Consider the following 25,158-nt stretch of genomic DNA (forward strand, 5'->3'; position numbering starts at 1 on the left):
CAGTGCTCCTGCTCTAAAGCTATTTTCAGTCAACAGAGCCCAAGCTCCAACCTAAAAAACAATTCTATCAAAACTATAGGATAGCTGATTTATTTGGAGCAATCCGAAGAACCATTCAATTTGGAGGGGGGAAGACATAAAACCCAACACACTGTGTAGCTTACAAATATGGTTGCAGAGACATCTCCATCTTGTTTTTATTAGGGATGTGACAAATCTTTGATTTGTATTCGATTCGTACACGGATAGTGCCATTTTCCCCCGAATTTTGAAATTTAGTTGATTATTGCCCCCCAAATAAATTTTGGATGTTCATAATTGTTCATTTGAGACTTCCTTGGTGAAGTGTCATTTATTGTGACCATTAACAAGTGCTGCAGCACATCTACATATGTCATGCCATTTAGGAGGCACATTGCTGAGGGTTGTAAACAATCAATGTTCAAGTGCAGCCAAATCACGAAGAGCTGGATGAGAGGCCTCTATGTGGAATTTGTGCGGGAAGAAATAAATAAAAAAAAAAAAAGGCAGAGAATAGTGTGGAATTTTTTTAAAATTGTGTGTAATACAAATCCAGCCAAAACAATAGTGCAAAAAGTTACAAAGCAACAATCTCTTGGGCTAACGCAGTATAGGCTATACAGAAACAGCCACGATGAAATGTGCAGATCAGGCACGGTGAATACCAAGGAACCAAGGAGACGGTTAATATTTCAACCCACAGTTTGTGTTTTGGATTTTTCCCCCAAAATTTCCATATAACAAACAGACATCTAGATCAGCCCAGCAAGCTATGGTGGAAGTGTGCAGTCCAGAAGAGACCATGGAGAAACAAGTCTCCTGAGGCCATGAAGATCCGCAACAGGCTGAGTGAGAGTAGCACTTGGTATATAGCCATGTTCTGTGGTGGAGGATGTGGGTCTCTTTAGACTGCTCAGATTACTGGAACCTCGTTATCACATCCCATTCTATCAGTTTTTCACTGAATGTTTCCTTACATCTATAAATGAGGGTGCCTGCCCGTGTTAACGCTGATTAAAAAACACAAGTACACAAATCTATCTCCTTCATTGCTGGTGTATGGACCCAGAACACCACCACAAAATATTTCCTTGGCCTAAAAGATCACTGGATTAACAAGGAGTTTTAACAGAGGAACAGGAGTGCTGTACTGAGAGGCTTTCGTAGGGAAACACAGGTACCGCCATTTCCGATGAGTTTCTTAAAATGCTAGAAAAATGACAGACTGCCAAAGACAGCTGCCATGCTGTTCTCCATGATAACGGCACTAATATTTAAAAAAAAAAAAAAAAAAAAAAAGAGCTTTAAACGATTGTAATGTATACAGTTTGGGCTGTTTGGCAAAACCCTGCAGATGTGCATTAATGATGCTTTATTTAAAAACAAACAAAAAAAAAAACCAAAAACAGTCCATGTTGAAATCGATCAGTGTAAGTTAAACGGTGGTTTTTAGGCTGGACCCATGATTTACGCTGTACCCATCCAGCTCAGACCAAAAAAAATCATTTGAATGTTAAAGCAATTGTTCAGAGTCTTGAAGAAGAAAACAGGCAGGAAAATGCCAATAATGATGATTGGCAAAATCAAAATTGAAAACAAAGAAACTGTTTATCAAGCCGCCGACAAAGAAATCTTGCATGGAGACTACAAGTCTGGAGTTTCTGGGATGAAATTGTACAGGAATCTCAGTCCACAGTTTCCTCAATCGCTGCGGAGACGGAGCTGTCACTGAATCTGACAGAGCCCTGCACTCCCCGGTCCGCCGACCCTGTGGAATGGTGGAAACACAACGCAATCAGGCCTCCTAATCTCCCAGCGATCGCGATGTCTTTTCTTGGAGCTCCGCCAAGCAGTGTTCCCTCCGAGAGGCTGTTCAGTTCTGCTGAGGATCTCCACGGAGACCATCGCTGCAGACTTCTCCCCGAGAATGCAGAGAGGCTGGTGTTTTTTTTTTTTTAAAATAATGCAATTTGCCCAGAGTAAACTACAAGTATTAAATACAGTCTGAATGATCTCACCAAAAACGCACGAATCATGCTATGAAGTTTGACTACTACTGTAGTCAAATTGCACACAGAAAATACAGATATAAGTTTAAGGTTTCTTAAACTTTGTGCATATCTCAAATAGATTTGCATAAGGTCATCTAATAATGGCCATAAATATGCTATGAATCATTTTAATTTACAAAAAGATTTTACAGCACTGTAAAAATAAATGTGGAAAGATTTTTTTTCAATCATGTTGTCTTGTCTGATTTGTCATAGTCCATGTTTGACAAACATTAACAGCTACTATTCGGTATTCAGTCGAATACCAAAAAAAGTGGATTCGTCACATCCCTAGTTTATAAACCAGTGAAACCCCAGAATCTTATGAAGAAAAGTTGGAAACAGTATTAAGTCTACATGGTGTTCTCCAATTTACTAAAACAAATAAACTTTTCACATGGAAGTACAGAATAAGATCAACTCTAAAAGCCACACGTGCACGTACACGCACACACACACACACACACCAGAGAATACTTCAGTTTCACACAAATTGACTGAAGAGCAACAACAATGATTTACAGAGACAAACAAAAATACATGAAGTACAAAAATTCTTTAAAATTGGTTTTAATCAGGAAATGTAAAGCAACATTATAATAACTCACCTTTCTGTAATCCAGTCTTCACTGTAGCCTGTGGAACTGTTTCAACCTGTTTAGACAGAAAAATACAGCATTAACAAAGAACTTTTTTCACTTTTAATTAACAGAGGGGAAAAAAAATAGTACTTCCATCAATCTAATGATGAGTGATTAATGTATCTGAAATCTGAACTCAGTCCCATATTCTGGGTAAAGTTCTCTGTCTCCAAGTCAGGGAGGGTTTAAATCCTAGCTGCCTGTGCTGAATACAAAGTGACAACACACAGCCACATGCTTGCTATCAAAGACTTTTCCCACCATTCCCTTGGTAGATGAAGAGAACAAGAATGCTTTCCTCAGTGTCTGGGAGGCAAGAGAGGGGTTGTTTCTGCAACCAGCCCCAATGTTGCTATAAACCCCTCCCGCCCCAAAGACGTTAGGATAAATTTTTACTTACTATGATACTCAGGTTAATGTAACTCACGCCACTTTAAGACCCTTCCGCGCCTGCACTCACAGCTAAGTTGCTGGGAATCAGGACCCTCTCTGTAGAGAGTGCTACAGGGCTTCATACAGCTGGAAGCTCAATACTTTTGCTGCTAGTACAAACTTAAGAAAATAAGTTTGTGATATTGCAAAAGCACTTTCTTGAGTGTCTTATGAACAGTGTCTTGATCCTACATTAGGAGAGCGAGATCAGAAGTTATTCTGCCAATGTATATGTAAAACACGTGGTAATCTGAGGATTGAACCATTGGAATTAAAGAAAAGATTGGAGGAGTTCCTGTTTAAGCTATGAACTGAATTTTATGTATAAGATGTAGTGAAATATGCATGTTGAAACACATTTTGTAAATATTTAAGGATTGTTCTAAACTTTTTAAAAAAATTTTTTATTTTTTTTTTACAACAGGTAAAAAAACATACAACAGAAGCGCTTTTATAAGATACAATTAGTAATACAAATATAAAATCTTCTAAACAATCACTGGTATTGTTCTACTACTAACTGTAACACAGTGGTATTAACAATTTGTCCCATTTTGCACTCATTCTGCTTATTAATTTTAAACTGACTAGTCACAGACTGAATTTGGGAACCAACTGGTAAAATCACAACTTCATTTTGGTAATGAATACTATAGATTTGCAAGAGCTTAGATTTTTTGGAATATAATTTCCTAAGTATGAAAGTTAATTATGATAAATGAATGATAAATTAGTATATTATTTAAATTTTAGTTAAATATTCCCAGGAAAATTGTTTTACATGCTTGATGATACCACAGAGCACCCACAAAGTCACCTTTTAAGTTTGGAAGTTTAAAATTATGAAAGAAAAATAGAAAAGTTCACACTTTTCTATATTAAGTAGTTTAAAAAATACTTATTGGAACTAATACCATTCAGAATTCTTTTTAATAGCAGCTGCCTAGGCTGTTTAAAAAATTAAGAAAATTTCTGATTTTGAGTTTAAAAGGAGTATGATTTCTGAAAATTTCCTTGAAAAGGGAATTTAATATGACTATTACTATACTGATTACACTAGTTTAAAACCTCTCAGTCAAAATGCCCCACCCCCCTTTTTTTACTTAGTGTTTATCTGATAACCCAATAACAGGTGAGTGCCATTCCACTGGGAAAATAACATTCCAAAAAATCTGTGATATCAACAGAAAACCCAGATCATCTGATTATCTGTTTCTTAAATATAATTCTTATAGTTAATTTGATTTGTTTTAAAAATAAAAACAATACATACCAGCAGCTTAAACCAAAAATCAAAATTAAAAAAGGGGGGAGGGGACTCAATGATGGTTCCAAATAAAAATCATGAAAACATGAAATCATTTTGCTCGTAACATAAATTTCAAAATAAATGTGAGGAATGCTTTAAGAGTCTTGCACCACTGGCTTCTCATCTCCTGAAGCCTGACTGTTTTCTATGAAAATGCCTGAAGCAGAATCACAGGATGGTTGGATTAGAATTGGGTATTGGAATTCACCAGGACAGAAGCATAGGATAGTCCAGAAAGGAAACCCAGTTTGGGGAATGTTTCTCTTTCTTTTAAGATACCAGTATAAACCACAACATTTACAAATACAATGTTTTAACTCTCTACATGTAGGAAGCCAACCTGCTCCTTTTTGATCTTCTTCTTTGGCACAACCTCAGTGGATTTCTCTGATTCGGAACGAGTTCTAATTGATCTTCTCTGTTGCTTTTTTTCTATTGAGCCTAAGAGATGATTTAAACAAACAAATGAATGAAAATTCATTCAAGGATGCCTTAACATTTATGTAATTAAGATTTGACCAAATCCTGTGCTTTTCTTATTACTTTTGGTCTTTTAACTATAAATCACTAAAAAGCTATTACATAATTGGGAGCACAAAAATTTTTATAGATCAAATTATAAAGACTGATAGGCTGAGACTGAGATTCATAAAGGACTCTAAATTATATAGATGAAAAGGAACTGCTTTTTTTAAAATTATGAAGTCAATCTCAAATAGCAGAGAATGGTTTTAAAGGCAAATAAACACATTTAGGTAACTATAATTGAGGGATGAAGAGATTGAGGGAATAGATGAAAACGACTATTTTCAGCTGACATTAGGAATTATTAGTTAAAAATTCAATCAGTACTATATATTTTGCATTTTAACAAATGAATTAAATTAATTCTACGTGTAAAATGCTTAACAGTGCTTGCTGCGCTTATACAAGTTTTGTTATTGTTCTATTATTAGTGACAAAAAGGAAAAAGGCAGGAAAGACAAAAACGTTGACAAAAATTGAATCACTAAATTGTATCAAGGAATTTGCTATACTTTAGAAATAATTAGTCATGGAAAACTAGTTGAAACAAATTATCAAGCTTTTCATGTTAAACAGTAAAACAAGAAACTATTAAGATTTTTAAGCAGTAAAACTCTTTGAAAGTAAACAGAAGAAAACTCATGGACCCCAATTTGGAAAGGATAAAACTTAGATTGAAGACCACAACTTGAAAAAACACTAAGTCAGGAATGATTTCATTCTGTGACCCTGAGAAGGAATGATACCTTCAGTGTAGCTATTATCCATCTTTTCAGTGCTTAGACCACCTAAATGGTCCTTCCTAGATAATAATCACCTTTCACTTGTCATAGGAGAAAGCTGCTAAGACCTCCTATAAAATCAGGCAGAAGCTACTTCAATAAAGCCTTCAGAGCTCCTATATATTATTATTTGCTTTTATTGTTCTTGTCTATGTGTAAATGGCTTCCCTCACCTTAGTTCAAGGCCAAAACAAAGGATTCCATTACTTTTGTTTTGGGGAAGGAGTAGGTAGTTAGATAGTAACATATTGTTTCTGAGCTGTAGTTAATTGATTTCTAGCAGGGAAGTCACAAATGAAGGTGCTAGCTCCTTCTTTTACTTACTCTTCTCCTTACACTTATGAAAATTTTTACCAATAGACACCCTACTCCCAGAGACACCTGACTATCCCAGAGATCGATAGTTTGGTATGATCATCAATATTCAAGTACCTACCAGGGCAGAACAAAATGAAAATAGAACTGCTTACAACAAACAAAAAATCTTTATTTGTTATGAGGATGACTACGTAATTGTTCCATCAAGTACAGATAATATCTGATCCACTGTCTTACATAGGATAAGGCAACATGACTTCTTAAAATTATTCTAAAAGCTACCAGAAGAACACATAAATTCTACTAAATTTACAACCGCTAAAAGCTATTACATTTATGTTCTAAGAGAGAAGAGGTAAGCATCTCTAGATTTAAAAAATAGCTTAGAAATCTAGTATAAATGCAAATACAATTCTGTAAACCATAAAAATGTAAGAGTGCCACACAGTCTTTGTATCCCTAAGTTTACTAGGAATAGGCTCAAGAATTCCCCTTAAGAAGTTAACACCAACTAAGATAATGATGTAATTAGTTTCTGAAGGGAGATCAAATCTCTTTTCCGACTTTTCAAATACAGACATACCTCAGAGATATTGCGGTTCAGTTCCAGACCACCACAATAAAGTGAGTATCGTAATAAAGTAAGTAATCTTTTTGCTGGTGGAGAATCTCAACTTCAATTTGGAAAAAAATGCAACATCTGTGAAAGTGCAATAAAACGAGGTATGCCTGTACTGAAGTTATTTTCACAACGAGCAAAATGGTCATTTAAAATAAAATATGCTTATCAGCCACAGCTGGTAACCAAATTTAAACCAAGGTCAAAGGTTTGGAACACCCATCCCCATATTAAGAGTCTAACATTAATTTACAACCTAATTATATGTGCCTGCCTAAGGAAGGAACTGAGCTTTGTCCAGTTGTAAAAAATTGTAACCTTGCTCTTTAAAAAGTAAAGAAAAAATAATTCATAGCAGAACTTAATTCTTACAATGAAAAGACTACATGAAAATAAAATATTCAGTAGCTGAGGGGAAGGAAATACAGCTCTATTAAAAATAAAAGAATAATATTTAAGATCAATCTAATATTATATGAAGAATTTACTTTCTCCCTAATTAGGAGAATATAGATGTTTAAATAAATATCCTCCTAGCATATGTATCACATTTAAAATCAGATAAATTACCAAGAGTTTAGTGTAAAGATAACAAAACGGACATACCTGACTATGGAGAGCAGAGGCCAAAAGATTCTTTTAATATTCAAAGAAGGGAACAAAAATGTTCAATTATGGATAATGAATACAAAACCTCCTAAGTCCATCTATTCATTCCTTCAACATTATAATTTCGTTTTTTTTCATATGGTATTTTGAAATGATACAAGTTGCAAGTCTGATTCTGGACTTTGCTACTCCCTCTTTTAATGTGCTTCCCTTCTCAACTCAATTTTGATTTTGAATAAAGACATACTGTTTAATACGCCCCTCCATTATACTCCCCATCTCCTCTGCTACCACCTCTCCCTGTCCTGTGGCCCCATCCCTTTTTTTAAAAAAAGCTAGCCCCAGTTCTTTCCTGAACAATAATTAGATTTCAGAATAAGAATCTTATTCAAAATTTCCCTTACAAAAATATTTACTCCTTAGTGCCACTTGATTACAGGTTTGCCTGAGTTACTAATGATTCAAGATTACTTCTTCGGGTCTTAAGACTTTAAATCCTTCTAGAAAATTATTTGGTCATTTCTTAGATTCCAAAAAAATTTTAGAAGAGCAAAGTGAAACAAACTTCTTTCCCCTAAATTAAGATTCCAAATGACCAAGCTAGTTTGATATCTAACTCTTTTCTTGATGGCTGTATGAAGCAGTGATACTGTTATATAAACCAAACGTACCAGACACTCAGTTAAACTATAAGATCCTTAGTAAGTCAGTCTCTTAATAAAAATTACTTTGACTATTCCAAAGGTATGATCTTACTGAATACAGGCATTTCTCTTATTAGCAAGAATAATAAGATTTTCAATTCATGGTATCTGTTCATCAGAGAACAGATTATAATAGGAGGGTTAGACCCTAGGCCTCTCAGCTACTAAGATCAAGCACAACTAAGAGTAACGAAAAGAGCATGGGCATTTGCCAAGTTGTTTCTAATAGGGGATAAAGAAGGAAACCGCAAGAATGTGTTAATAGTGTTGCAAATGTAAAGCTATTATTCTCATGCAAAGAGAGATAATCAAAAGGTACATCTAAGCTATGTGTAGATTTTATAACTATACTCTTTTAATTATGAAACACTATTATGTAAATTCCTATAGGAAGAATAACTGTTACTATGAATAAGCTCTCTAGCCCCTAAACCATTCTTTCCTATTGAAATAACTGCTTTTACAGTTTGATTTTTTAAAACATAATTTGATTTTGATAACTAAAAGTTTCTTAGGAACATAGCTACCATGTTATAGCAGAACAGAACTATAACCTCAAAATGGATCTTCATACGCCACATTTATACCTACCTGCAGAACCAGATGTTGCTTCAGGAGATGATATATTCTGAGTTGCCTTTTCATTTCTCTGGTTTGGTGTAGAAATTATAAGTCTGTCTTGTCCCCTCACACTTATTTCTGTTTTGTTACCAATTCCCTTCAAAATAATGCAAATGAAAAAAACAGGCTGATTACCAGGCAATGGTATCATTGGCTTATAAAGAAGTTTAAGTCTATAATTTGCTTGAATTTTATATGGTCTTGATTGCAGTTAATTATCTTAGCCATTATCAGAACAACTTTATTAAGTCATCAGGATATATTCCAAAATGTACAATGAGATTCTGCAGAAAAAAAAGTATTTGTCTAAGTCTAGATGATGAATATCACTAAAAAATGAACGTGTATCAAGTAATTTTTTCTCAAAAAACAAAGCATTTTCTGGTCTGAATAGTCTCTCATTTTATTCATACCTCAGTAAGAGAACTCTAGTCATTTTCATTTGGTAAAGTACTCTACTACATAGATAAAAATGTCAACACATCCTGAAAGATAAAAACATCCATAGGTACAGAAATATGCCATTCATGGTGACCAAAATGTATACCCAATAAACAATTTGGAGCAGACAGAAAGCAGGTACAATTACAATTCTGTCTCATTTGAAGTATTTATAATGCAATAAAATAAAGTGACTTATAAAAGTATTTTTAAAGCCTTCATTTATAAAAGGTTGGTTTTATTTCAAATTTCATTTAAATAGTACTCTTTGAAGAGGGGGTGACAAAAGTTTGATTTGTGCATCTAAAAGTAGGTAAAAACTAGCTCCAAGAATGGAGCCAATTTGCATTAAAAATGATATATTCATTTGCTATTTGAAGTTATCAGCAGAACCAAGTGGGGACTGTAACTAAAGTTTTTCCAAGTAGCTTTGTCTTAATGAAATCAGTTGAACCTATAGGCAGAAACAGGTTAAAAAAGGGCCCTTACACTTCTCTCTAGGAAAATATATTACTAATAAGGCACAGCTACATTTACATTTTAATGTGCACATGACAATGGTAGGAAATATAGAATTCTTTAAAAGTACACGTCCATGAGGTACCACTAAATTGAATTCATAAGCCCACAATTGTGGTATTGGGTGGGGGCAAGAGGAGTAGTGAAGAAATCCACAGAATAAATATTATAAACATTATGAGAGTTCTAAAGTTTTCAAACTAAAAAATAAGTGCCCTAAATGGAGGCCAAGGGCTGGCTGACAGAGACGTTGTTTGAAAAGGTTATTTTCACCCCATACCAAAGCTATCACCACAGTTAACTGTTAAAGAACTAACACAGTTCTGGTATTTCTCTAAAATACATTAGCTATCCCAAGCCTACCTAAGCCTAACAAAATTTCTGATGCAACTAAACAGATCAGCAGGTATAATTACTACAATGGTTAATTCAGATAACTGACAAAAATGATTTAATAAGCACATTTTTCAACTAAGAAATACTAACTATACAAAATAGAAATAGGCAAAGTGCCCACTTTTTCCCCATGACTTTAGGGAGCTAGGTTCAATTTTGGCTGCACAGCTCAGGATTAATCTAGTACAGATGGGGCTATTACAAAAGAGAGGAAAAAAAGAAGGAAAACAAAGTCTTTTTGCCTGTCTTTTTTTGCCCCATCTTAAACAGTAAACTGGCTGTATATTTCAAATGCGGTGGATAATAAGGGTATTTAAATTATGACCTTGTGTTTTTTTAAATGCCAAGGTTGACCACTTATTAAATATTGTTTCAAAAAAAAAAAAAAAACCCATGAAAAAAGGAGGTACCTTCGTTGAATAAACAAATTGATCAATAAATTTCCCATCTCCTGTAGCATTCTGAAGAGCAAACACTTGTTCAATTTTCACAACTGGAGACATATTACACTTCTGCAAATCCAGGCTCCCTTTGTGCATTGTAATGGAAGCTGGTAAGGATTTCCTTGCTGCTGCTGTTTTCCAGGCGATTTTAACAGGAGGTGGTTCTTCCTCTTCAGCACTCGTGTGCCGCCTTTGGCTATGCCTCCGATTTTCAGTACTTGATAGTGAGGAGGCCACCTCACCTGCATTGGTCTGTTCTGTCTGAGTATTCAGCACTGATCTTGGTCTCCGGGTTTTTTTAACTTCAGTTTTGGAGGCAACGTTCTTTTTTGCTTGGGATAAAGCCTCTTCAGGCTGTTTATCAATATAGATAAAAGTATACTGTTCTATTCTTTCTTCTCGGGTCATTTTCAACGCTTTCTCGGCATGGGCAATGCCAATATCCCATTGAGCACGTTCTCTCTGTGGTCGAGGTTTCCGAATCTTTAAAAAGAGATACAGGCTTTACTGGACACACTTTAATCTAACAAGTACCTTTCAACAAAGAGTATTTCCCATGTGAACCTATCATCTTTCCAGGTATACATAAATATCTTTGAATTCTTCAGTCAAATAAATGAAATGTTTTAACTCCATAACTTTGATAAATCAGTATTACTATCAGATGACACGAAGGTCTACTCTTTAATACATCTTTTGTTGACCACTCTGCTAGACAAGTTCCTTAAAGAAGGAGTTGGCCTTCTTACGTCATATTCATAAAAAACTAGCAGTAATAAAGACAAAGAAAAGAAAGATTACAGAAATGATTGCTTTCGGCCGCCAGTAAAACACTAAGGTTAAGAATGATACCCTAAAGCTCCAGGGTGCTACAGAGATCACAAAGCTAACAATGTTTTCAGCATTGTTCTGCTAGTTTGTAGTATAATGCAAACAGGGGCAGAATTAAGAGAAAGGAGAGAGCCCTGAAGAACAAATATAAATTGACAAGACAAAGCAAAGCAGGAATGCATGACAGAAAAAAATAAACCTGAATTATAGTCTCCATAGGTCTCTATGTCCAGAGATGATCACAAAATTTATGATTGCCAAGACAGATAAGAAAATTTTATATAAAGGTATGTGAGATGACCATAGCAATTAGAAATTATCCAGGGGGTTAGACTGAGGTAGCCAGAAATTAGCTAATGAAACTCTGAGATTGTATAGTTTATGTCAAACACTGATATATAAATCTGTAAAATGTTAAGTCTGATAAAATTAATCAAAATCCTGTGATTAAATTTAGCTTTCCAAGTGTAAAAATATAACAAATTTCTGAATCGCGAGACGCACGCTAAAATTAGTTGAGTTTAAAAGTCTCAACCAGACAAGAGTATCAAGAGTTCATGTCAAAATTCTAAAATATCCACCACTACATCAAACATATTTCTTGGTTCCATCACTTGTGTGACCCTGGTTGAACCAGTTACTTAAACTTTCTGTGCCTCAATTTCTTCACCTGTAGAAATAAGAACAGTATCTACCTCACTTGTTATGAAGATAAATGAATTAATATATATAAAATGCTTAAAACAGTGCCTGCCTGTCTTACAGTAGGTGCTCACTAAATATTTTAAAAACTACTTTCATAAAAATTTTTGCTAAAACTACTTTCATAAGAGTAAAGGAGAATTATGAAAAGATGCTCAAAATAGGAAAAATAATACAAATCCCTGGCAAAATCCACATCTCACTAGCATCTACTAGACTTATGCACATTAATTCAATTTCAAGCAGAATCCAACATTGTATTAAGCAGATATAGTTTTTAATAGTACGGTAATGTTTATATGACAAAACTTATGGATACACTTAAATTATTAAAACTAGACTTAGAGGAGTTAACAAATCATTCTAACAATGGTCTGAATTCAAGTATAAAAAGTTCTACTAAATTATAAAGTCCTTTAAAAACCATATTTGATTGATAATGTTAACCTGTTGTCAGTTACCTTTTGTTTCTCAGAGTGATTACTGGCTTGTTTGGTTGCCTCAGCCAGTAATTCTTCATACTGTTTATGACCTTTATACTCTCGTACCCGTTTTTCATGAACCCATGCCCTCTCTGGCTGGTTGCTAAAAAACTGGACGTGATATTCCCGGGCACCTAAAAGTAAAAATGCTTATTAACCATTTCAGAACATAAACATCCACATATACTTTGCCAAAAACATGAACCTAAGCCAGGTTTCCTAGTATTAGAATTTGTGTGTTTTGTACTATCCAAAGATATAATCCAACATCTACCAATTATACAACTAATAGTTACTGTAAAAATCACACCAAATGATTAAAATTAGTTCAGCAAGTTTTAAGAGAAAGAAAATCAGAAATTCTGCTAATTATCAGATTTGTTACCTTGGTTATATAATTTATTTTTACTTGCCTCAAACTTTTATACAAACAAATCTGCGTATAAATAAATTTGTCCTTAAAAAATGTATAACATATTTTCTTGGACTTTTAAAAGCCAAGTGCTGGTCAAATAGCTTTTCTAGGTATATCAAAATGTGGTATACAGGCCAGGGCTGGGGTGGAGGAGAGGCCAGTGGGACTCTTTCAGGGATCCTATGAGGTTAAAACTATTTTCAATATAACGCTAATATGTTATTTGTCTTCTTCACTATGCTGACATTTGTACTTAAAACTGCAGGAGCAATGGTGGGTAAGAGTGCCGCATCTTAGCACAAATAAATGCAATGAGTGACATCAACTAACTGTCATATTCTTCACAGCCATATATTGGCAGTTAAAAAAAAAAAAAGCCAGTTTTACTTAATGCACTTGATGAAACAGTAAATATAATTAATTTTTACTAAATCTCAACCTCTGAATACATGTGTTTTTAATATTCTGTGTGACAAAATGGGAATTATGCATAAAACACTTCTGCAGATAGAAGTATGACGTAAGTTATCTGGTGGAAAAGTACTTGTGTGATTGAGTTGCTGCAAGGTGAACTGGGTACTTTTTCATGGAACACCCTTTTTACTTGAAAGAATAACTGACAGAAAAACTATGGTTATTTGATCTTGAGCATCTGACAGATATTTCTGAAAAATGAACAAAACAAGTTTGTCACTTTAAAAAAAAAACCACACAAAAAAACTGACATCATTTGTTGCCAATAATAAAATTTCATCTTTCAAGCAAAAAATTAGAATTAAGAAAACTAGTATCTGCATCGATAAGTCTTATAACTTCAAGAATTTTCTGACAAAGTAAGTGGTGATACTGACTAATGTGATTATAAAAATATCTATAAAGAAATGTTTCAACATTTGGAAGATATGTATGACTTGGTAAATCAATATATTTTAAATGGCCAATGCATGATGTTAACAAAATCATGAACAATAAAAGATCAATTCAAAGTGCAAAACAGAACCAATGAATTTTAATGTAACAAAGTACAAAAAGTCGATAGACATGATTTCAAATTCCATACTGCAATTAACCCGTCACTTGTTGAGTTTTGCTGTAAAAACAAAGAAATATACCCCCAATTATCTGAAAAGGCTCTTAAAATATTCTTCCCTTTTCTAACTACATATCTGTGTGAGGCCAGATTAATTTCATATACTTTAACCAAAACAACAAATCATAACAGATTAAAAAGTAGAAGCAGATAAAAGGATCTGGTGTATTCACTTAAGCCAGACATTAAAGAGGTTTATTACAATGTAAAACAGTATCATTCTTCTCACAAATTTTTTTGAAAAAAAAGTTATTTTACATAAGAATATAATGATAACATACAGTGAGTTCTTTTAAAATGAACTAGAATTTTAAAATTTCCTTAGATTTAATTTCTAAATTAAATAGTAAAAGGTATAAACCATGTAAACAAAAGTTTAAGAGTCCACAAATTTTAAGAGTAAAAGTAGTTCCAGGATCAAAACATCTGAAAAGTTGCTCTACAGTAATACTACTCTGAAAGTAAGTATAGTTCCCAGAATAAGCCAGTCTGTGACAAAATAATCACAGAAGAGTGAGCGTTTAGAACCTATGATAATTTGATGTTGTTAAGACATCTAGATACATGATCAGGGATCTTATACTATGTATTTTTTTTCTTTTTGGAAAGGGAGACCTTTCATTCTTCTAATGGTTAATTTTATTTTATTTGACAGAAGTATTGGTCCATGGTAGACTGAAATTTTTTTTAAAGAATAAAAACTAGTCCTTTACAAAACATAGTTTGAAAAACACTGCTCTAGAACAAAAGTCTTAAGTAATAGAGAAATGCAGAAACAGGTCTTGGGGAATCCAAGATAATTCAGTTAGGAAAAGATAACAAGCAGATCCCTACTAGAAAAATGTGGTATTAGGCTTAAATTGAACTTAGTTATCTGAAACCAATTATATCTTGGATTTGAAAATTTTTAATTTTATTAGACATTAACAGGGGATGATCTAAGAAATTATTTTGAAACCAGATTAAAATTTTATATGGCAGATATCCTATGAGAGAAACATACACACACACCTCAGATTTCCATATCATCTAATCTGAGAAGAGCCAAACACAAATTCTATTATAATTAATGAAAAGGTTTATCAAAAAGTTTATCAAAAGAAAGTTTATCAAAAGTCCAACAGTTCTGAGGGACAAAAAAAGAAATATAACTTAAACTCATAGGTGAGTTTAGAGGATAATGACTAGCAGGGATGCAAGAACATAGGACATAATCTGTTTCCAAAAGTCTGAGTTATTTATTCAGAAACAAACAGATAATTCCTAAAAACTTGATAGTTAAAAACATAAAAACTAAAACTAATAGATAATATCTCATTTCAATATTTATCTTCAATTTCTTCCTCTGTTAAAGTCATTTACTATAGACAAAACAAATCAAACAATATTTGCCTCTTTGTTAGCATTTTGTTTTCTGTTGGCTGGAAAACCATAAAATAAGAGTAAAAATCTTAAAGACCTGAAAGATTGAGAAATAAGCACATGTGTAAAACCATCCAGTTTAAAGTTAAAAAATATATATTAGGATTAAAGGTTACAACAGGTATAATGTGATACCATTTAAAACTGTCAGTAAAAATATTTATTTTCATACCTATTAATTACATTATAAATAGAGAAAAAGAATTACTTTCAAATCCTTAATAGTATGTAAATATTTGGAGGAAGAAACTATGGGTACCTTTAGTTTCTGACCATACATATTTTTGTATTGTTATAAAGAGAAAAATCATTTTATTTTAACTTTTTCTTTTTTTTAGGCAAGGCAACCCTTAGTTGACACCTCACAGACTGCAACGACCTTGTCAGCTTACAATTCCTTATTTTTTATTTTTTATGCTTACAGCATCTGGTCTTCCTAGGTGGTCTCCCATCCAAGTACTAACCAGGCCTGACCCTGCTTAGCTTCTGGGATTGGGCTTGCTCAGGGTAGCATGGCCATAGACTTGTTTTTAACTTTTAAACTTAAAACGAAACCTAAACAATGAAATACAACTTAAAATAGACATGTGATCCAAACATCTTTCAACATGCTCTTTCAAAGAACTGTACTTTTATGTGTGAAAACCATTAAATATGTGTTCCAGTGCTAAAAATCTGGCTAATAACAATATGGAAACCAATAATTACTACATATAAGCAAGATAAATTTTAAAGTAGTTTAGATAATAAGCAACATAAAATGCTTCACAGGCATAATATGTGGAACACAATCAACAAAATTAAGTTTTATGCTATGTTTTTGGTTTTCAGAAAAACTGTTAGGAGATTACTTTATTTAAAACTGCACCACACAGCCATATAATGGAATATTATTTGGCAATAAACTTAAAAAAAAAAAGACCAGAGGTTATAGAATAAGATTTCTTTGAGACTCAATATACTGATATGAAATATAATACCTACTTCAGAATGTTGCTGCTATTAGGACTGCATAAGAAAATATATAAGAGAACTGCTTAACACAATGCCTTGCACAAAAGTAGACATTCAACAACTTCTTTATTTTTTTTACTTCTGCCCCCTTGATGCTTCCAATTACCCCAACTTTTAATCAGTAAGCTATGAAGAGATGATTGCCTTTTACACCAGGGCAGGTTCCTGACTATAGAGCACAAGAGTTACAGTTATGGCCGATCCTGTCACAAATCTGACTTGCTAGACTTATGTAGACACTTTTTCTCCTCATAATAGTGAACAGGGACCAAGATAGAATGTTTAAAGTGATAGAAAAATAAATAGGTGCAAAGTCCTCAATGACAGTAAGAAACTCAACATATAACAAAAGTGAGTTTGCAAAGCAAATATCTAGAAATAAATTCCAAAGTCAAACCTTCCTCTGGCTACTAGGCAATGCCAGAGTCTCAGGAATCTAATCTACATATTTTGGTTAAACCCAGAAAAAGGAGTAGAAAAAAGTCAGCACACACCTTTTCTTAATATTTGTTAACATTCCTGATGTAAGATTCTATGCTATATAACTAGATTCAAGTTATACTTCTATGCCACACTGGATTTATAAGGATGTCTCAGTAAATGTACAAATTCAAAAATGGAGTGAAGGAAAGAAGTGTCCTACAAAATTTATCAGGATGAAAAGCACTTGTATGACTAAAAAATTACTACCCAGAGGAGTCAATGATGAAATTAAAATATTCAAAAAAGCTTGGTCCAAATGCCTATTAAACTCATACGTCTTATTACTTATCCATCGGCTTTATTTTAGAATTCTTGAGAGGTCAGCCAGATTAAGATCTTTTTAAAAAAGTATAAAAGAAATTATAAAACAAATGTGGGGTGTTTAAGGGGAAAACAAGGACTATATCCATTGTAGAGGCTCTCTGACAGTTAAGATGACCATAATTGTTTCACTGGTTATTAAAAACTGATATAGTTATGCATATTTTGGTGTTAGAGTATATATCATGTGTATATGCTTATATTCATAAACAATATTTAAGATTCACTTTTTTCTTTCCAACCTTTAACTTAATATCTGTTTATACCTTTTCTTACCTCTTGTGTTAATTTTGGTATGAACCTCAAGCTGGGGATCACTTGAAACCATACAAGGCCACCAAGGATAGGTTCCCACCTTAGACCAAACAAGATCGCCAACCTGGAACTTAACACCAGCGGACACTTCTGTTGTTGGAACAGAAGATACTGGCTGAACCTATAGGAAATGGTCATAAAACTTCATCAGCAGAGAAATTTTAAAAAAGAAACTATGTACAAAGTACATTAAACATGCTATCCGTGTAAACTTTATTCTTATACTTTTCTCTGATACTTGCTATCCATAACTAGCAAAAGAAAATAGAGAGGAGGACAATAATTAATAAATCCCACTCTAAATATTAGAAACAGGATTGGTGGTTTCTGGTGCCAGATTATTGATAAGGCATCTTTAGAAATCACATAAGCTATTTAAAAGTGGTTATAGTTTTGAAAAAGAAATTAATTCACTGAAAACATCTACCTCTTAAACCAGCTCCAAGATTTATTTCAGTATGGAAATGTAACAATATGTGTTAAATGTATTATAATCTAATCACTCTGCTTTCACCTTATAACATATTTGATTAGACAGTATTCAATAAAGCAACTCACTGGGGTTTCCTCCTTTAGTACTGGATCTTCTCTTGGTTTTTCTGAAACAGGGTCAACCCTCTCATTTGGTATCTATGTGAAAAGGCGTAGATGAAAAGAATAAAAATGGCAACCAAAGAATAGTAGCATAACAAAAAGAATCAAAGAAAATTAAACAGCAAAGAGAATAAAGGACATTTATTATTAACTGGATAACATGAGGAGTAATGAATACGACTTAGGCAGTACATGCTATGTCTTAACAGTAATTTTCTATTCCACTTCATAGCTATATCTCCCATTTCCTATTTTATTACTTTTAAAACTTAATTTCTTACATTTTTTTTTTTTAAAAAAAGCCTATCAGAGTAGATGAGATTGCTAGTAAGATGTAACTTGAAATTTTTCTGGAGAGTATGTTGGCAAAATATATGAAAAGTCTTAAATTTTCAGACTCTAACCCAGCAAATCCACTCCTAAAAATGTATATTGAAAAAAGCATTGAGAAGTATGTGTAGACACACACACGGATATGCACAGACACACGGATATGCACAGAAGTGCTATTTATATTTTATATTAAAAAATGTAGCATTTGTTAAATTATGCTATAACTAGTGAAATAATATAAATTTTAAAATGACAAGAGAAAAATGACAATGTTACTTAAAAACAGCAAGTTGCAAAGCAATTTGTATAGTATGATTCCAATCTTGGAAAAATAAAATTTTTTTTAATGTGCATAGAAAAAATACTAGAAAGATACCACCACGTTAGAATAAGTGATTTTTTTGGTGTGTTTGTCTATATTTATCAGATTGACTATAATAAACATTACTTTTCTAATCATGCAATCCACAAATATGTTATTTAAAAATTAATTCCTTTAACCCTTTGAGGAAGCAATTTGGAACTAATTATCAATATTCTAAATATGCACACTCTTCAATCTAGCATTCATATTTTAGGAACCTATTTACAGAAATACACAAAAGAATATCTAAGCAGAAGAATAGTAACTATGGCAGCATTTCGTGTCAGTAATCTACATGTCCACCAACATCTTCTGACTTTTTGATACTGCATACCAAACTGTTAAGAGTAGCTGTCTCTACGGAACAAGATTAGGAAAAAAATGAGAGAAGATTCATTACTTTTGGATTAAATAATTTTTGAAAAGTCTCTCACTCGTCAAAGAACAGAATTTAATTTAGATGGCTTAAAAATAGGGCTATAGCCATCAAATCAGGTCTTAACCCCACTCAAAAAAATATGGCTAATTCTAAAGACGACTTAAAATTCTCATTTGATTGATTAAAAACATTTAAAACACAGTTGTAAAAACAAATTTTTCTTAAATAAATTATAAAAAGGTGTTTAACTCTTAGGAAATAAGCAAGACTAATATTCCAAAACCCAAGTATCATTCATTCAACAGTGCCTACAAATTTTCAGGCACTTTTCTAGAAGTTGGGTATACAATGGTAAAACAAACAGTTGTGATCCCTGACCTCAAAAAATTTACAGTTGGATAGGACAGACATTAAACAATTAAAAACACAAACATATACTAATACAATGTAAATATATAAAAAGAAATAATGGTGTGTGTGTGTGTGTGTATCTTTAGAAATGAAGCTCAGGAAAGGCCTCTCTGAGAAAGTAAATTATAATCTGAAAATCAAAGGAAGAGGAGTTAGCCTAGTAAAAAGTAGGGGAAAGAACATTCCAAAAGGAGTGGTATGTGTGAGGTCCTTGAGGTTAAAAAAAAAAGCGGGGGGGGGTATAAAGTTCAAGAAGGCCATTTCAACTGACTTAACTGCCTCAAGGAGGAGAGGGGTTGCAAGATGAGAGTGTTGAGGCAGGCTACATTACAAGGGCTTCGTAAGCCATGTTCAAGCACTAGTATCTAAGTGCAATGAAAAACCATTGAAGAGGAGGATTAGGTAGAGAAGTAGCACACGCCAATTTGTTTTTAAAAGATCATGTTAGCTGCTATGTGGAGAATATTTTGGAAAGGATCAAGAGGGGAAGCAGAATGTTTAATAGGAGGTTAGTGAAAATACTGGAAATGGCCCAGGTGAAATAAGATAGCGGCAACTTGTTGATAGGCACAAAATTAGCTCTGTCAGATGCATCTGTGGCGGTATCATGAAAACATCTAATCTAATAGGACATACTCACTGAGCTAGGAAAAAAAATATTCAAAAGAAAAAAAATTTTTTTCCTCATCACAAGCGTAATAATAAAGCAGTTTAGATATACTGTTCACATTTGCATAGGCCCATTTGGTGGTTTCACTTCAGTCTACAGATGTAACTTACGCCTTCACTTCAACTTCTCATTCTCAAGCTATAGCAGGAAAATAGGGCCACTTGAGGAAGCACACATATAGCCAAGAAAGCAGATCATCCTCCGTACGCTCATGATGTCTGGGCGTAAGGGATCTCTATAACTCTTTTAGATAAGGAGTAACTAATCTTTGCCAAACAATAGAATTTTACTATTGTAAGAACTGGTCTGAAGCTCATTAATATTTTTCGCTTTCTGAATTAAAGACAGAATTTTCTTCAAAACTTATTTAAATGCCTTATCTTTAGTTTTTATTTTTTTGATATTTTGGTTTGTTCCAGATTATTCACATTTCCTTCAGGCTGGCTTGAAACACTGTTAAAATCACTTTCATACAACTGAAATTTTTTACACAGTCATTTTAAAAGAAATGGCAAAGGAGAGAAAGAGACTCAAGATTTATTCTAAGCCTTCAAGGCTATATAAATAAATGAAGGAAAAAGAAGTCAAGGATGCTGCAATGACAGAAAGAGAATATACACTGTAAAATGTGCTAATGCGTGAGCAAAACAGAATTATCTAGTTGGAATTTAGAGATCTGTTACTTGAACTCAAAAGAAAGGTTAAGAGGCAAACCAAGAGATAGCATAATTATAAACACCACTGAAGAAGTTTTTAAGATGAAACGGTGAACAGAAGTTAAAAGGTTAAGAAAAATGAGTCAGAAAAATGCCAACAGATTAACTGCATCTGGGTATAAAATCCATTTTCCTTTAGTTGTTCAAAGGATAGATAAGCTTAAAAGAGATTAAAATCAAGTAAGGACAGAAAATACCTTTTTTTGGTACTAACTGTGTTGCTTTAGGAAGAGAAAACACCAGAAAAAGATGACAGTGAATTAGCTCTCCTTAGTGTTCGAGTCATCTTAACTTTAAACTTAGGATTTTATGGGTATATAAAATCCTTTTTTCCATTTTCAGTGAATTCCACATAGAAAGACCTATATTCCAGGAAAGAATCACAGGAAGTTTCATAAACAGGAAAAAAAATGATCACAGCTAAAATAAAATTACATTATCCTAAGTATTCCTTTCAAAAACTTGTTCTAGTACTTTTATTCGAACCCAAGCAATTAAGATGAAAAATATGCATCAAACCTGGCAGAATTACAACCCTTAATAATTTTTAAAACATTGAGCAAAGTCATATTCTCTACAAGAACCAAAAACTTGTCTATATTTAAGGTGAAAAGAAAATTTTTAAGGGAATAAAATGTGTTTTCCTGTCACTTTTTGAATAACTGCTTAAATTTGTAATCTTAAAAACTTAAAAAAAAAAACAAAACCCTATGCAAAAAGAACATTTTGCATGTGAACAGTTTCTAAGAATTTTAAGACCTAATACTCTTGAGGCTACAGAACCAAATATAATCTTAAACTTAGTGCTAATGGGACCAAGCCAGCTATTTGGTTTTTTATAAGTGAAAATGGCAAGCTAAGAGTTAATGAGACTAGCCTTAGTGGATAAGCCCAGAGGTGCTGGTGAAAGACCAACATTTGAACAAGGCCTACACTCACATGCCTGAGGCATTACACCTGCCAAGAAGGAAGAAATGCAGAAACACTGCCACATGTTTCTAATTTGGTAGGAGGAAAAACAGCTAAAGCAGCTTTAAAAAATATACAATTTCAGTAGTGATCTCCTGCTGCTTAGACATTTGGACACATTTTCATTGTTGAGAAGGTATACTTAGATTGTTCCAAATAACAGCCACTCTTTAGAAGACCAAACAGCTCAGAAACAGGAGGAAATATTGTAGATCAAATACTAAGAAAAAAGAAAAGAAACAGTGAGTGAATTTCTGAAGTGAGATTTTGTTTGCTAAAAAAAAGAATCTAGGAGTGGAGAGATATGTATATGTATATATCAGCGTAAGGACAATCATTCTAAGCTTTTCTTCCAGGCACACAGCTCTCCTTATACTTCCCTAAGGTACTGGGGGAAGGGAGCTGTCCAGTGGTGTCAGCAGACTCTTGGGCTTTTCACGTCTAAGCCCTCCATAAGGCTAAAACACCAAGGGCTTGAACCCCTGGCAAAAACCAGGAGGTGCAAAGGTATCAAAAATTAAAACTTTAAAAAAAAAAGCTGTCCTGAAAGAAGCAAAATAGATGTTGCTCAAGTTAAGGAAATGCAATAAAAAAATATATAAGGTTACAAAACATAAACTTGTGCACATCACTAATCATCTGTATAGCTAGCTTAGCAAAAGCACGATACTAACAAACAAACAAAGGGCCTTGGGAGTTCTAGCTTTAAAGTTCTATTGTCAACTTTTATAGCACCCATCTCTTAAGCTTATAATTGCCCCCTTGTGTGATAAAATTTTAATTAATCAAAATTCAACTAATGAGAACTTAGCTCTTCACTTTATTTCTTTCAAAGAAATGAGAGGGAAGAGAGAAAGAGGGATAAAGATGGGAGTAGGGGACAGGGGTGTAGGGAGAAAGAAGGCAGGGAGGAAGAGAGAGAGGGAGGAGCGAGTGAGAGAGAAACAAGAAAAAAATGTGATTTCTCTCAAAATGCAGTGCAAAAAGTTAACTTCTGTCCATTTCAGGAAATGGTCTTGGTAATATTTAGTGCAATCAGTGCCACTTTCTACATCTATATCTTCAGTCAAATTGACATTCCTTTACCTAAAGATATTTTAAGATCCTAAATAATTCAATATTAAATTGTCTCACTTGATTTACTAAAAAAAGAAAATAAACCAAAATTCTTAAATTATGTCTAACCATTCTAACAGTTAACTAAAGGTATCAGTGACATAAAGAGCCAGGCACAGCATATAACAAATAGAATTGGCTGTAATATCTCATTGCAAAGTGACTACTAGAAATATCACTGCACTGAATTTTTTCCTAGATTCCAGAAAAGCAAAAAGTAGATATGAAAAAGACTTTTATCCTGCCTCTAATTGCTTCCAGCCCTATTTCTATTTTGAGATATATTTTTAGTAAATTTTATCAGCAAAGGCAAAAAGTCTAGCCTAATAAGTAAACCTAAATATTCTACTTGACAGATTCTCTAGAGCAAAAGCAAGACAGGCCAGCATGACAGTTCTCAGGAATTAAGCTAAAACCAAATTCAGGTTTTGTGCATTTTTGCGATTCCCAAAGGTTATCACATGTGTCTTCACTTTGGGTCTAGAAAAGAAATGCTACAGTGAATGTATCTGGAGTGAAAAAAGTTAATTTCTCTCCTTCCATTTATTCATTTACTTAATAGTCATTATAAGTTACTATGTGAGCTAAGTTCACACAGCAAGTACTCAACTGACATCTGTTAAATGAATAAATAATACAGTTATAGAAAAATGAGAAAAACATATCGAAATATAATACTGGGACTTGTGAGAGTGTTAGAACCAGTGTGACCTTTGCTCCAGAAAAAGATCATATTTGAATTATATGAAGTACTAGAATCCAGCTACTAAGCAAAAGGTGAGTTGGTAAAAAGTAAATATTTCTCTGAATAGAGGATAACAAATTAACTTATTCAGGCATACCAGGTAATAGACATTCATTTCCTCCCAAATCAATGTCTGGAAAACATCTTCAATTCATATCATGTATTAGAATACTAACTAAAAACTCTTCATTCAAGCTAGAATTGACTTATTACATACCTATTAAGAAAATTCATACTGAAACCTCAGAGATATTTAAAAAGCCTAGAAGAAAACAGAGGCAGTAAGCTCTTTGACATCACTCTTAGTAATATCTTTTTGGATATATCTCCTCGAGAAAGGGAAACAAAAGAAAATATAAACAAGTAGGACTACATCAAATTAAAGCTTTTGCACAGCGAAGGAAACCATCAACAAAATGAAGACAATCTACTAAACGGGAGAAGATATCAGAGAAGGCTTAATGTTCAAAATATATAAAGAACTCATATAACTTAACACCAAAAATTTTTTATTTATTTTTTTAGGCGAAGCAACCCTTGGTTGACCGCACATATTGCAAGGACCTTGTCAGCTTATAATCTTTTTTTTTTTTAAATTTTTTTTATTTTTTATGTCTACAGCACCTGGTCTTCCTAGGTGGTCTCCCATCCAAGTACTAACCAGGCCCAACCCTTCTTAGCTTCCCAGATCAAATGAGATCAGGCTTGTTCAGGGTAGCATGGCCGTAGACCCCCCAATATTTCAAAACCCCCAAACAATCCAATTAAAAAATGGGCAGAGGATCAGAACAGACATTTCTCCAAAGAGGACATAAAGATGGCCAACAGATACATGAAAAGATGCTCAATAGCACTAATCATCAGGGAATGTAAATTAAAACCACAATGAGATATCACCTCACATCTGTCAGAACAGCCACCATCAATAAAGTAACAAATGATAAGTGTTGGCAAGGATGTGAGAAAAAGGAACCCTTACATTCTGTTGGTGAGATTATACATTAGTGTAGCCACTATGGAAAATGGTATGAAGATTCCTCAAAATAGTACAAATAAAGCTGCCGTACAATTCAGCAATTCCAATCTGGGTATTTATCCAAAGAAAACAAAAACACTAATTCAAAAAGATATATGCACCCCCCTATGTTCACCATAGCATTTCTATTTATCCAAAGAAAACAAAAACACTAATTCAAAAAGATATATGCACCCCACTATGTTCACCGTAGCATTACTATTAATAGCCAAGATATGTAAGCAACCTAAATGTAAGCAACCTCAATAGATGAATGGATAAAGATGTGTATTTATATATAATAAAATGTTATTCAGCAATAAAAAAGAATAAAATCTTG

General features: G+C 33.3%; 1 protein-coding gene and 1 pseudogene across 8 annotated transcripts in view; both read right to left on the bottom strand.

Annotated features, from left to right (window-relative positions):
- NSD3 (nuclear receptor binding SET domain protein 3) overlaps positions 1–25,158 on the bottom strand; it is a 94,307-nt gene that overhangs the window by 39,263 nt on the left and 29,886 nt on the right. For 7 of the 8 annotated variants that reach the window (XM_011372433.2, XM_011372425.2, XM_011372404.2 and 4 more), the window contains 7 exons: positions 18,065–18,136; positions 17,468–17,627; positions 12,426–12,580; positions 10,399–10,914; positions 8,603–8,729; positions 4,795–4,895; positions 2,681–2,726 (listed from right to left, as the gene is read on the bottom strand). In XM_011372433.2, coding sequence (XP_011370735.1) covers positions 2,681–2,726; positions 4,795–4,895; positions 8,603–8,729; positions 10,399–10,914; positions 12,426–12,580; positions 17,468–17,627; positions 18,065–18,136 — 1,177 coding nt within the window. Of the gene's footprint in view, positions 1–156; positions 1,790–2,680; positions 2,727–4,794; positions 4,896–8,602; positions 8,730–10,398; positions 10,915–12,425; positions 12,581–17,467; positions 17,628–18,064; positions 18,137–25,158 lie in introns of those variants that run through there. The other variant, XM_023538496.1, reaches the window with a different exon arrangement.
- Positions 24,416–24,534, bottom strand: LOC111729257 (annotated as a pseudogene).

The sequence above is a fragment of the Pteropus vampyrus genome, unplaced genomic scaffold (genome assembly GCF_000151845.1).
Source record: "Pteropus vampyrus isolate Shadow unplaced genomic scaffold, Pvam_2.0 Scaffold8, whole genome shotgun sequence".
Taxonomy (NCBI): domain Eukaryota; kingdom Metazoa; phylum Chordata; class Mammalia; order Chiroptera; family Pteropodidae; genus Pteropus; species Pteropus vampyrus.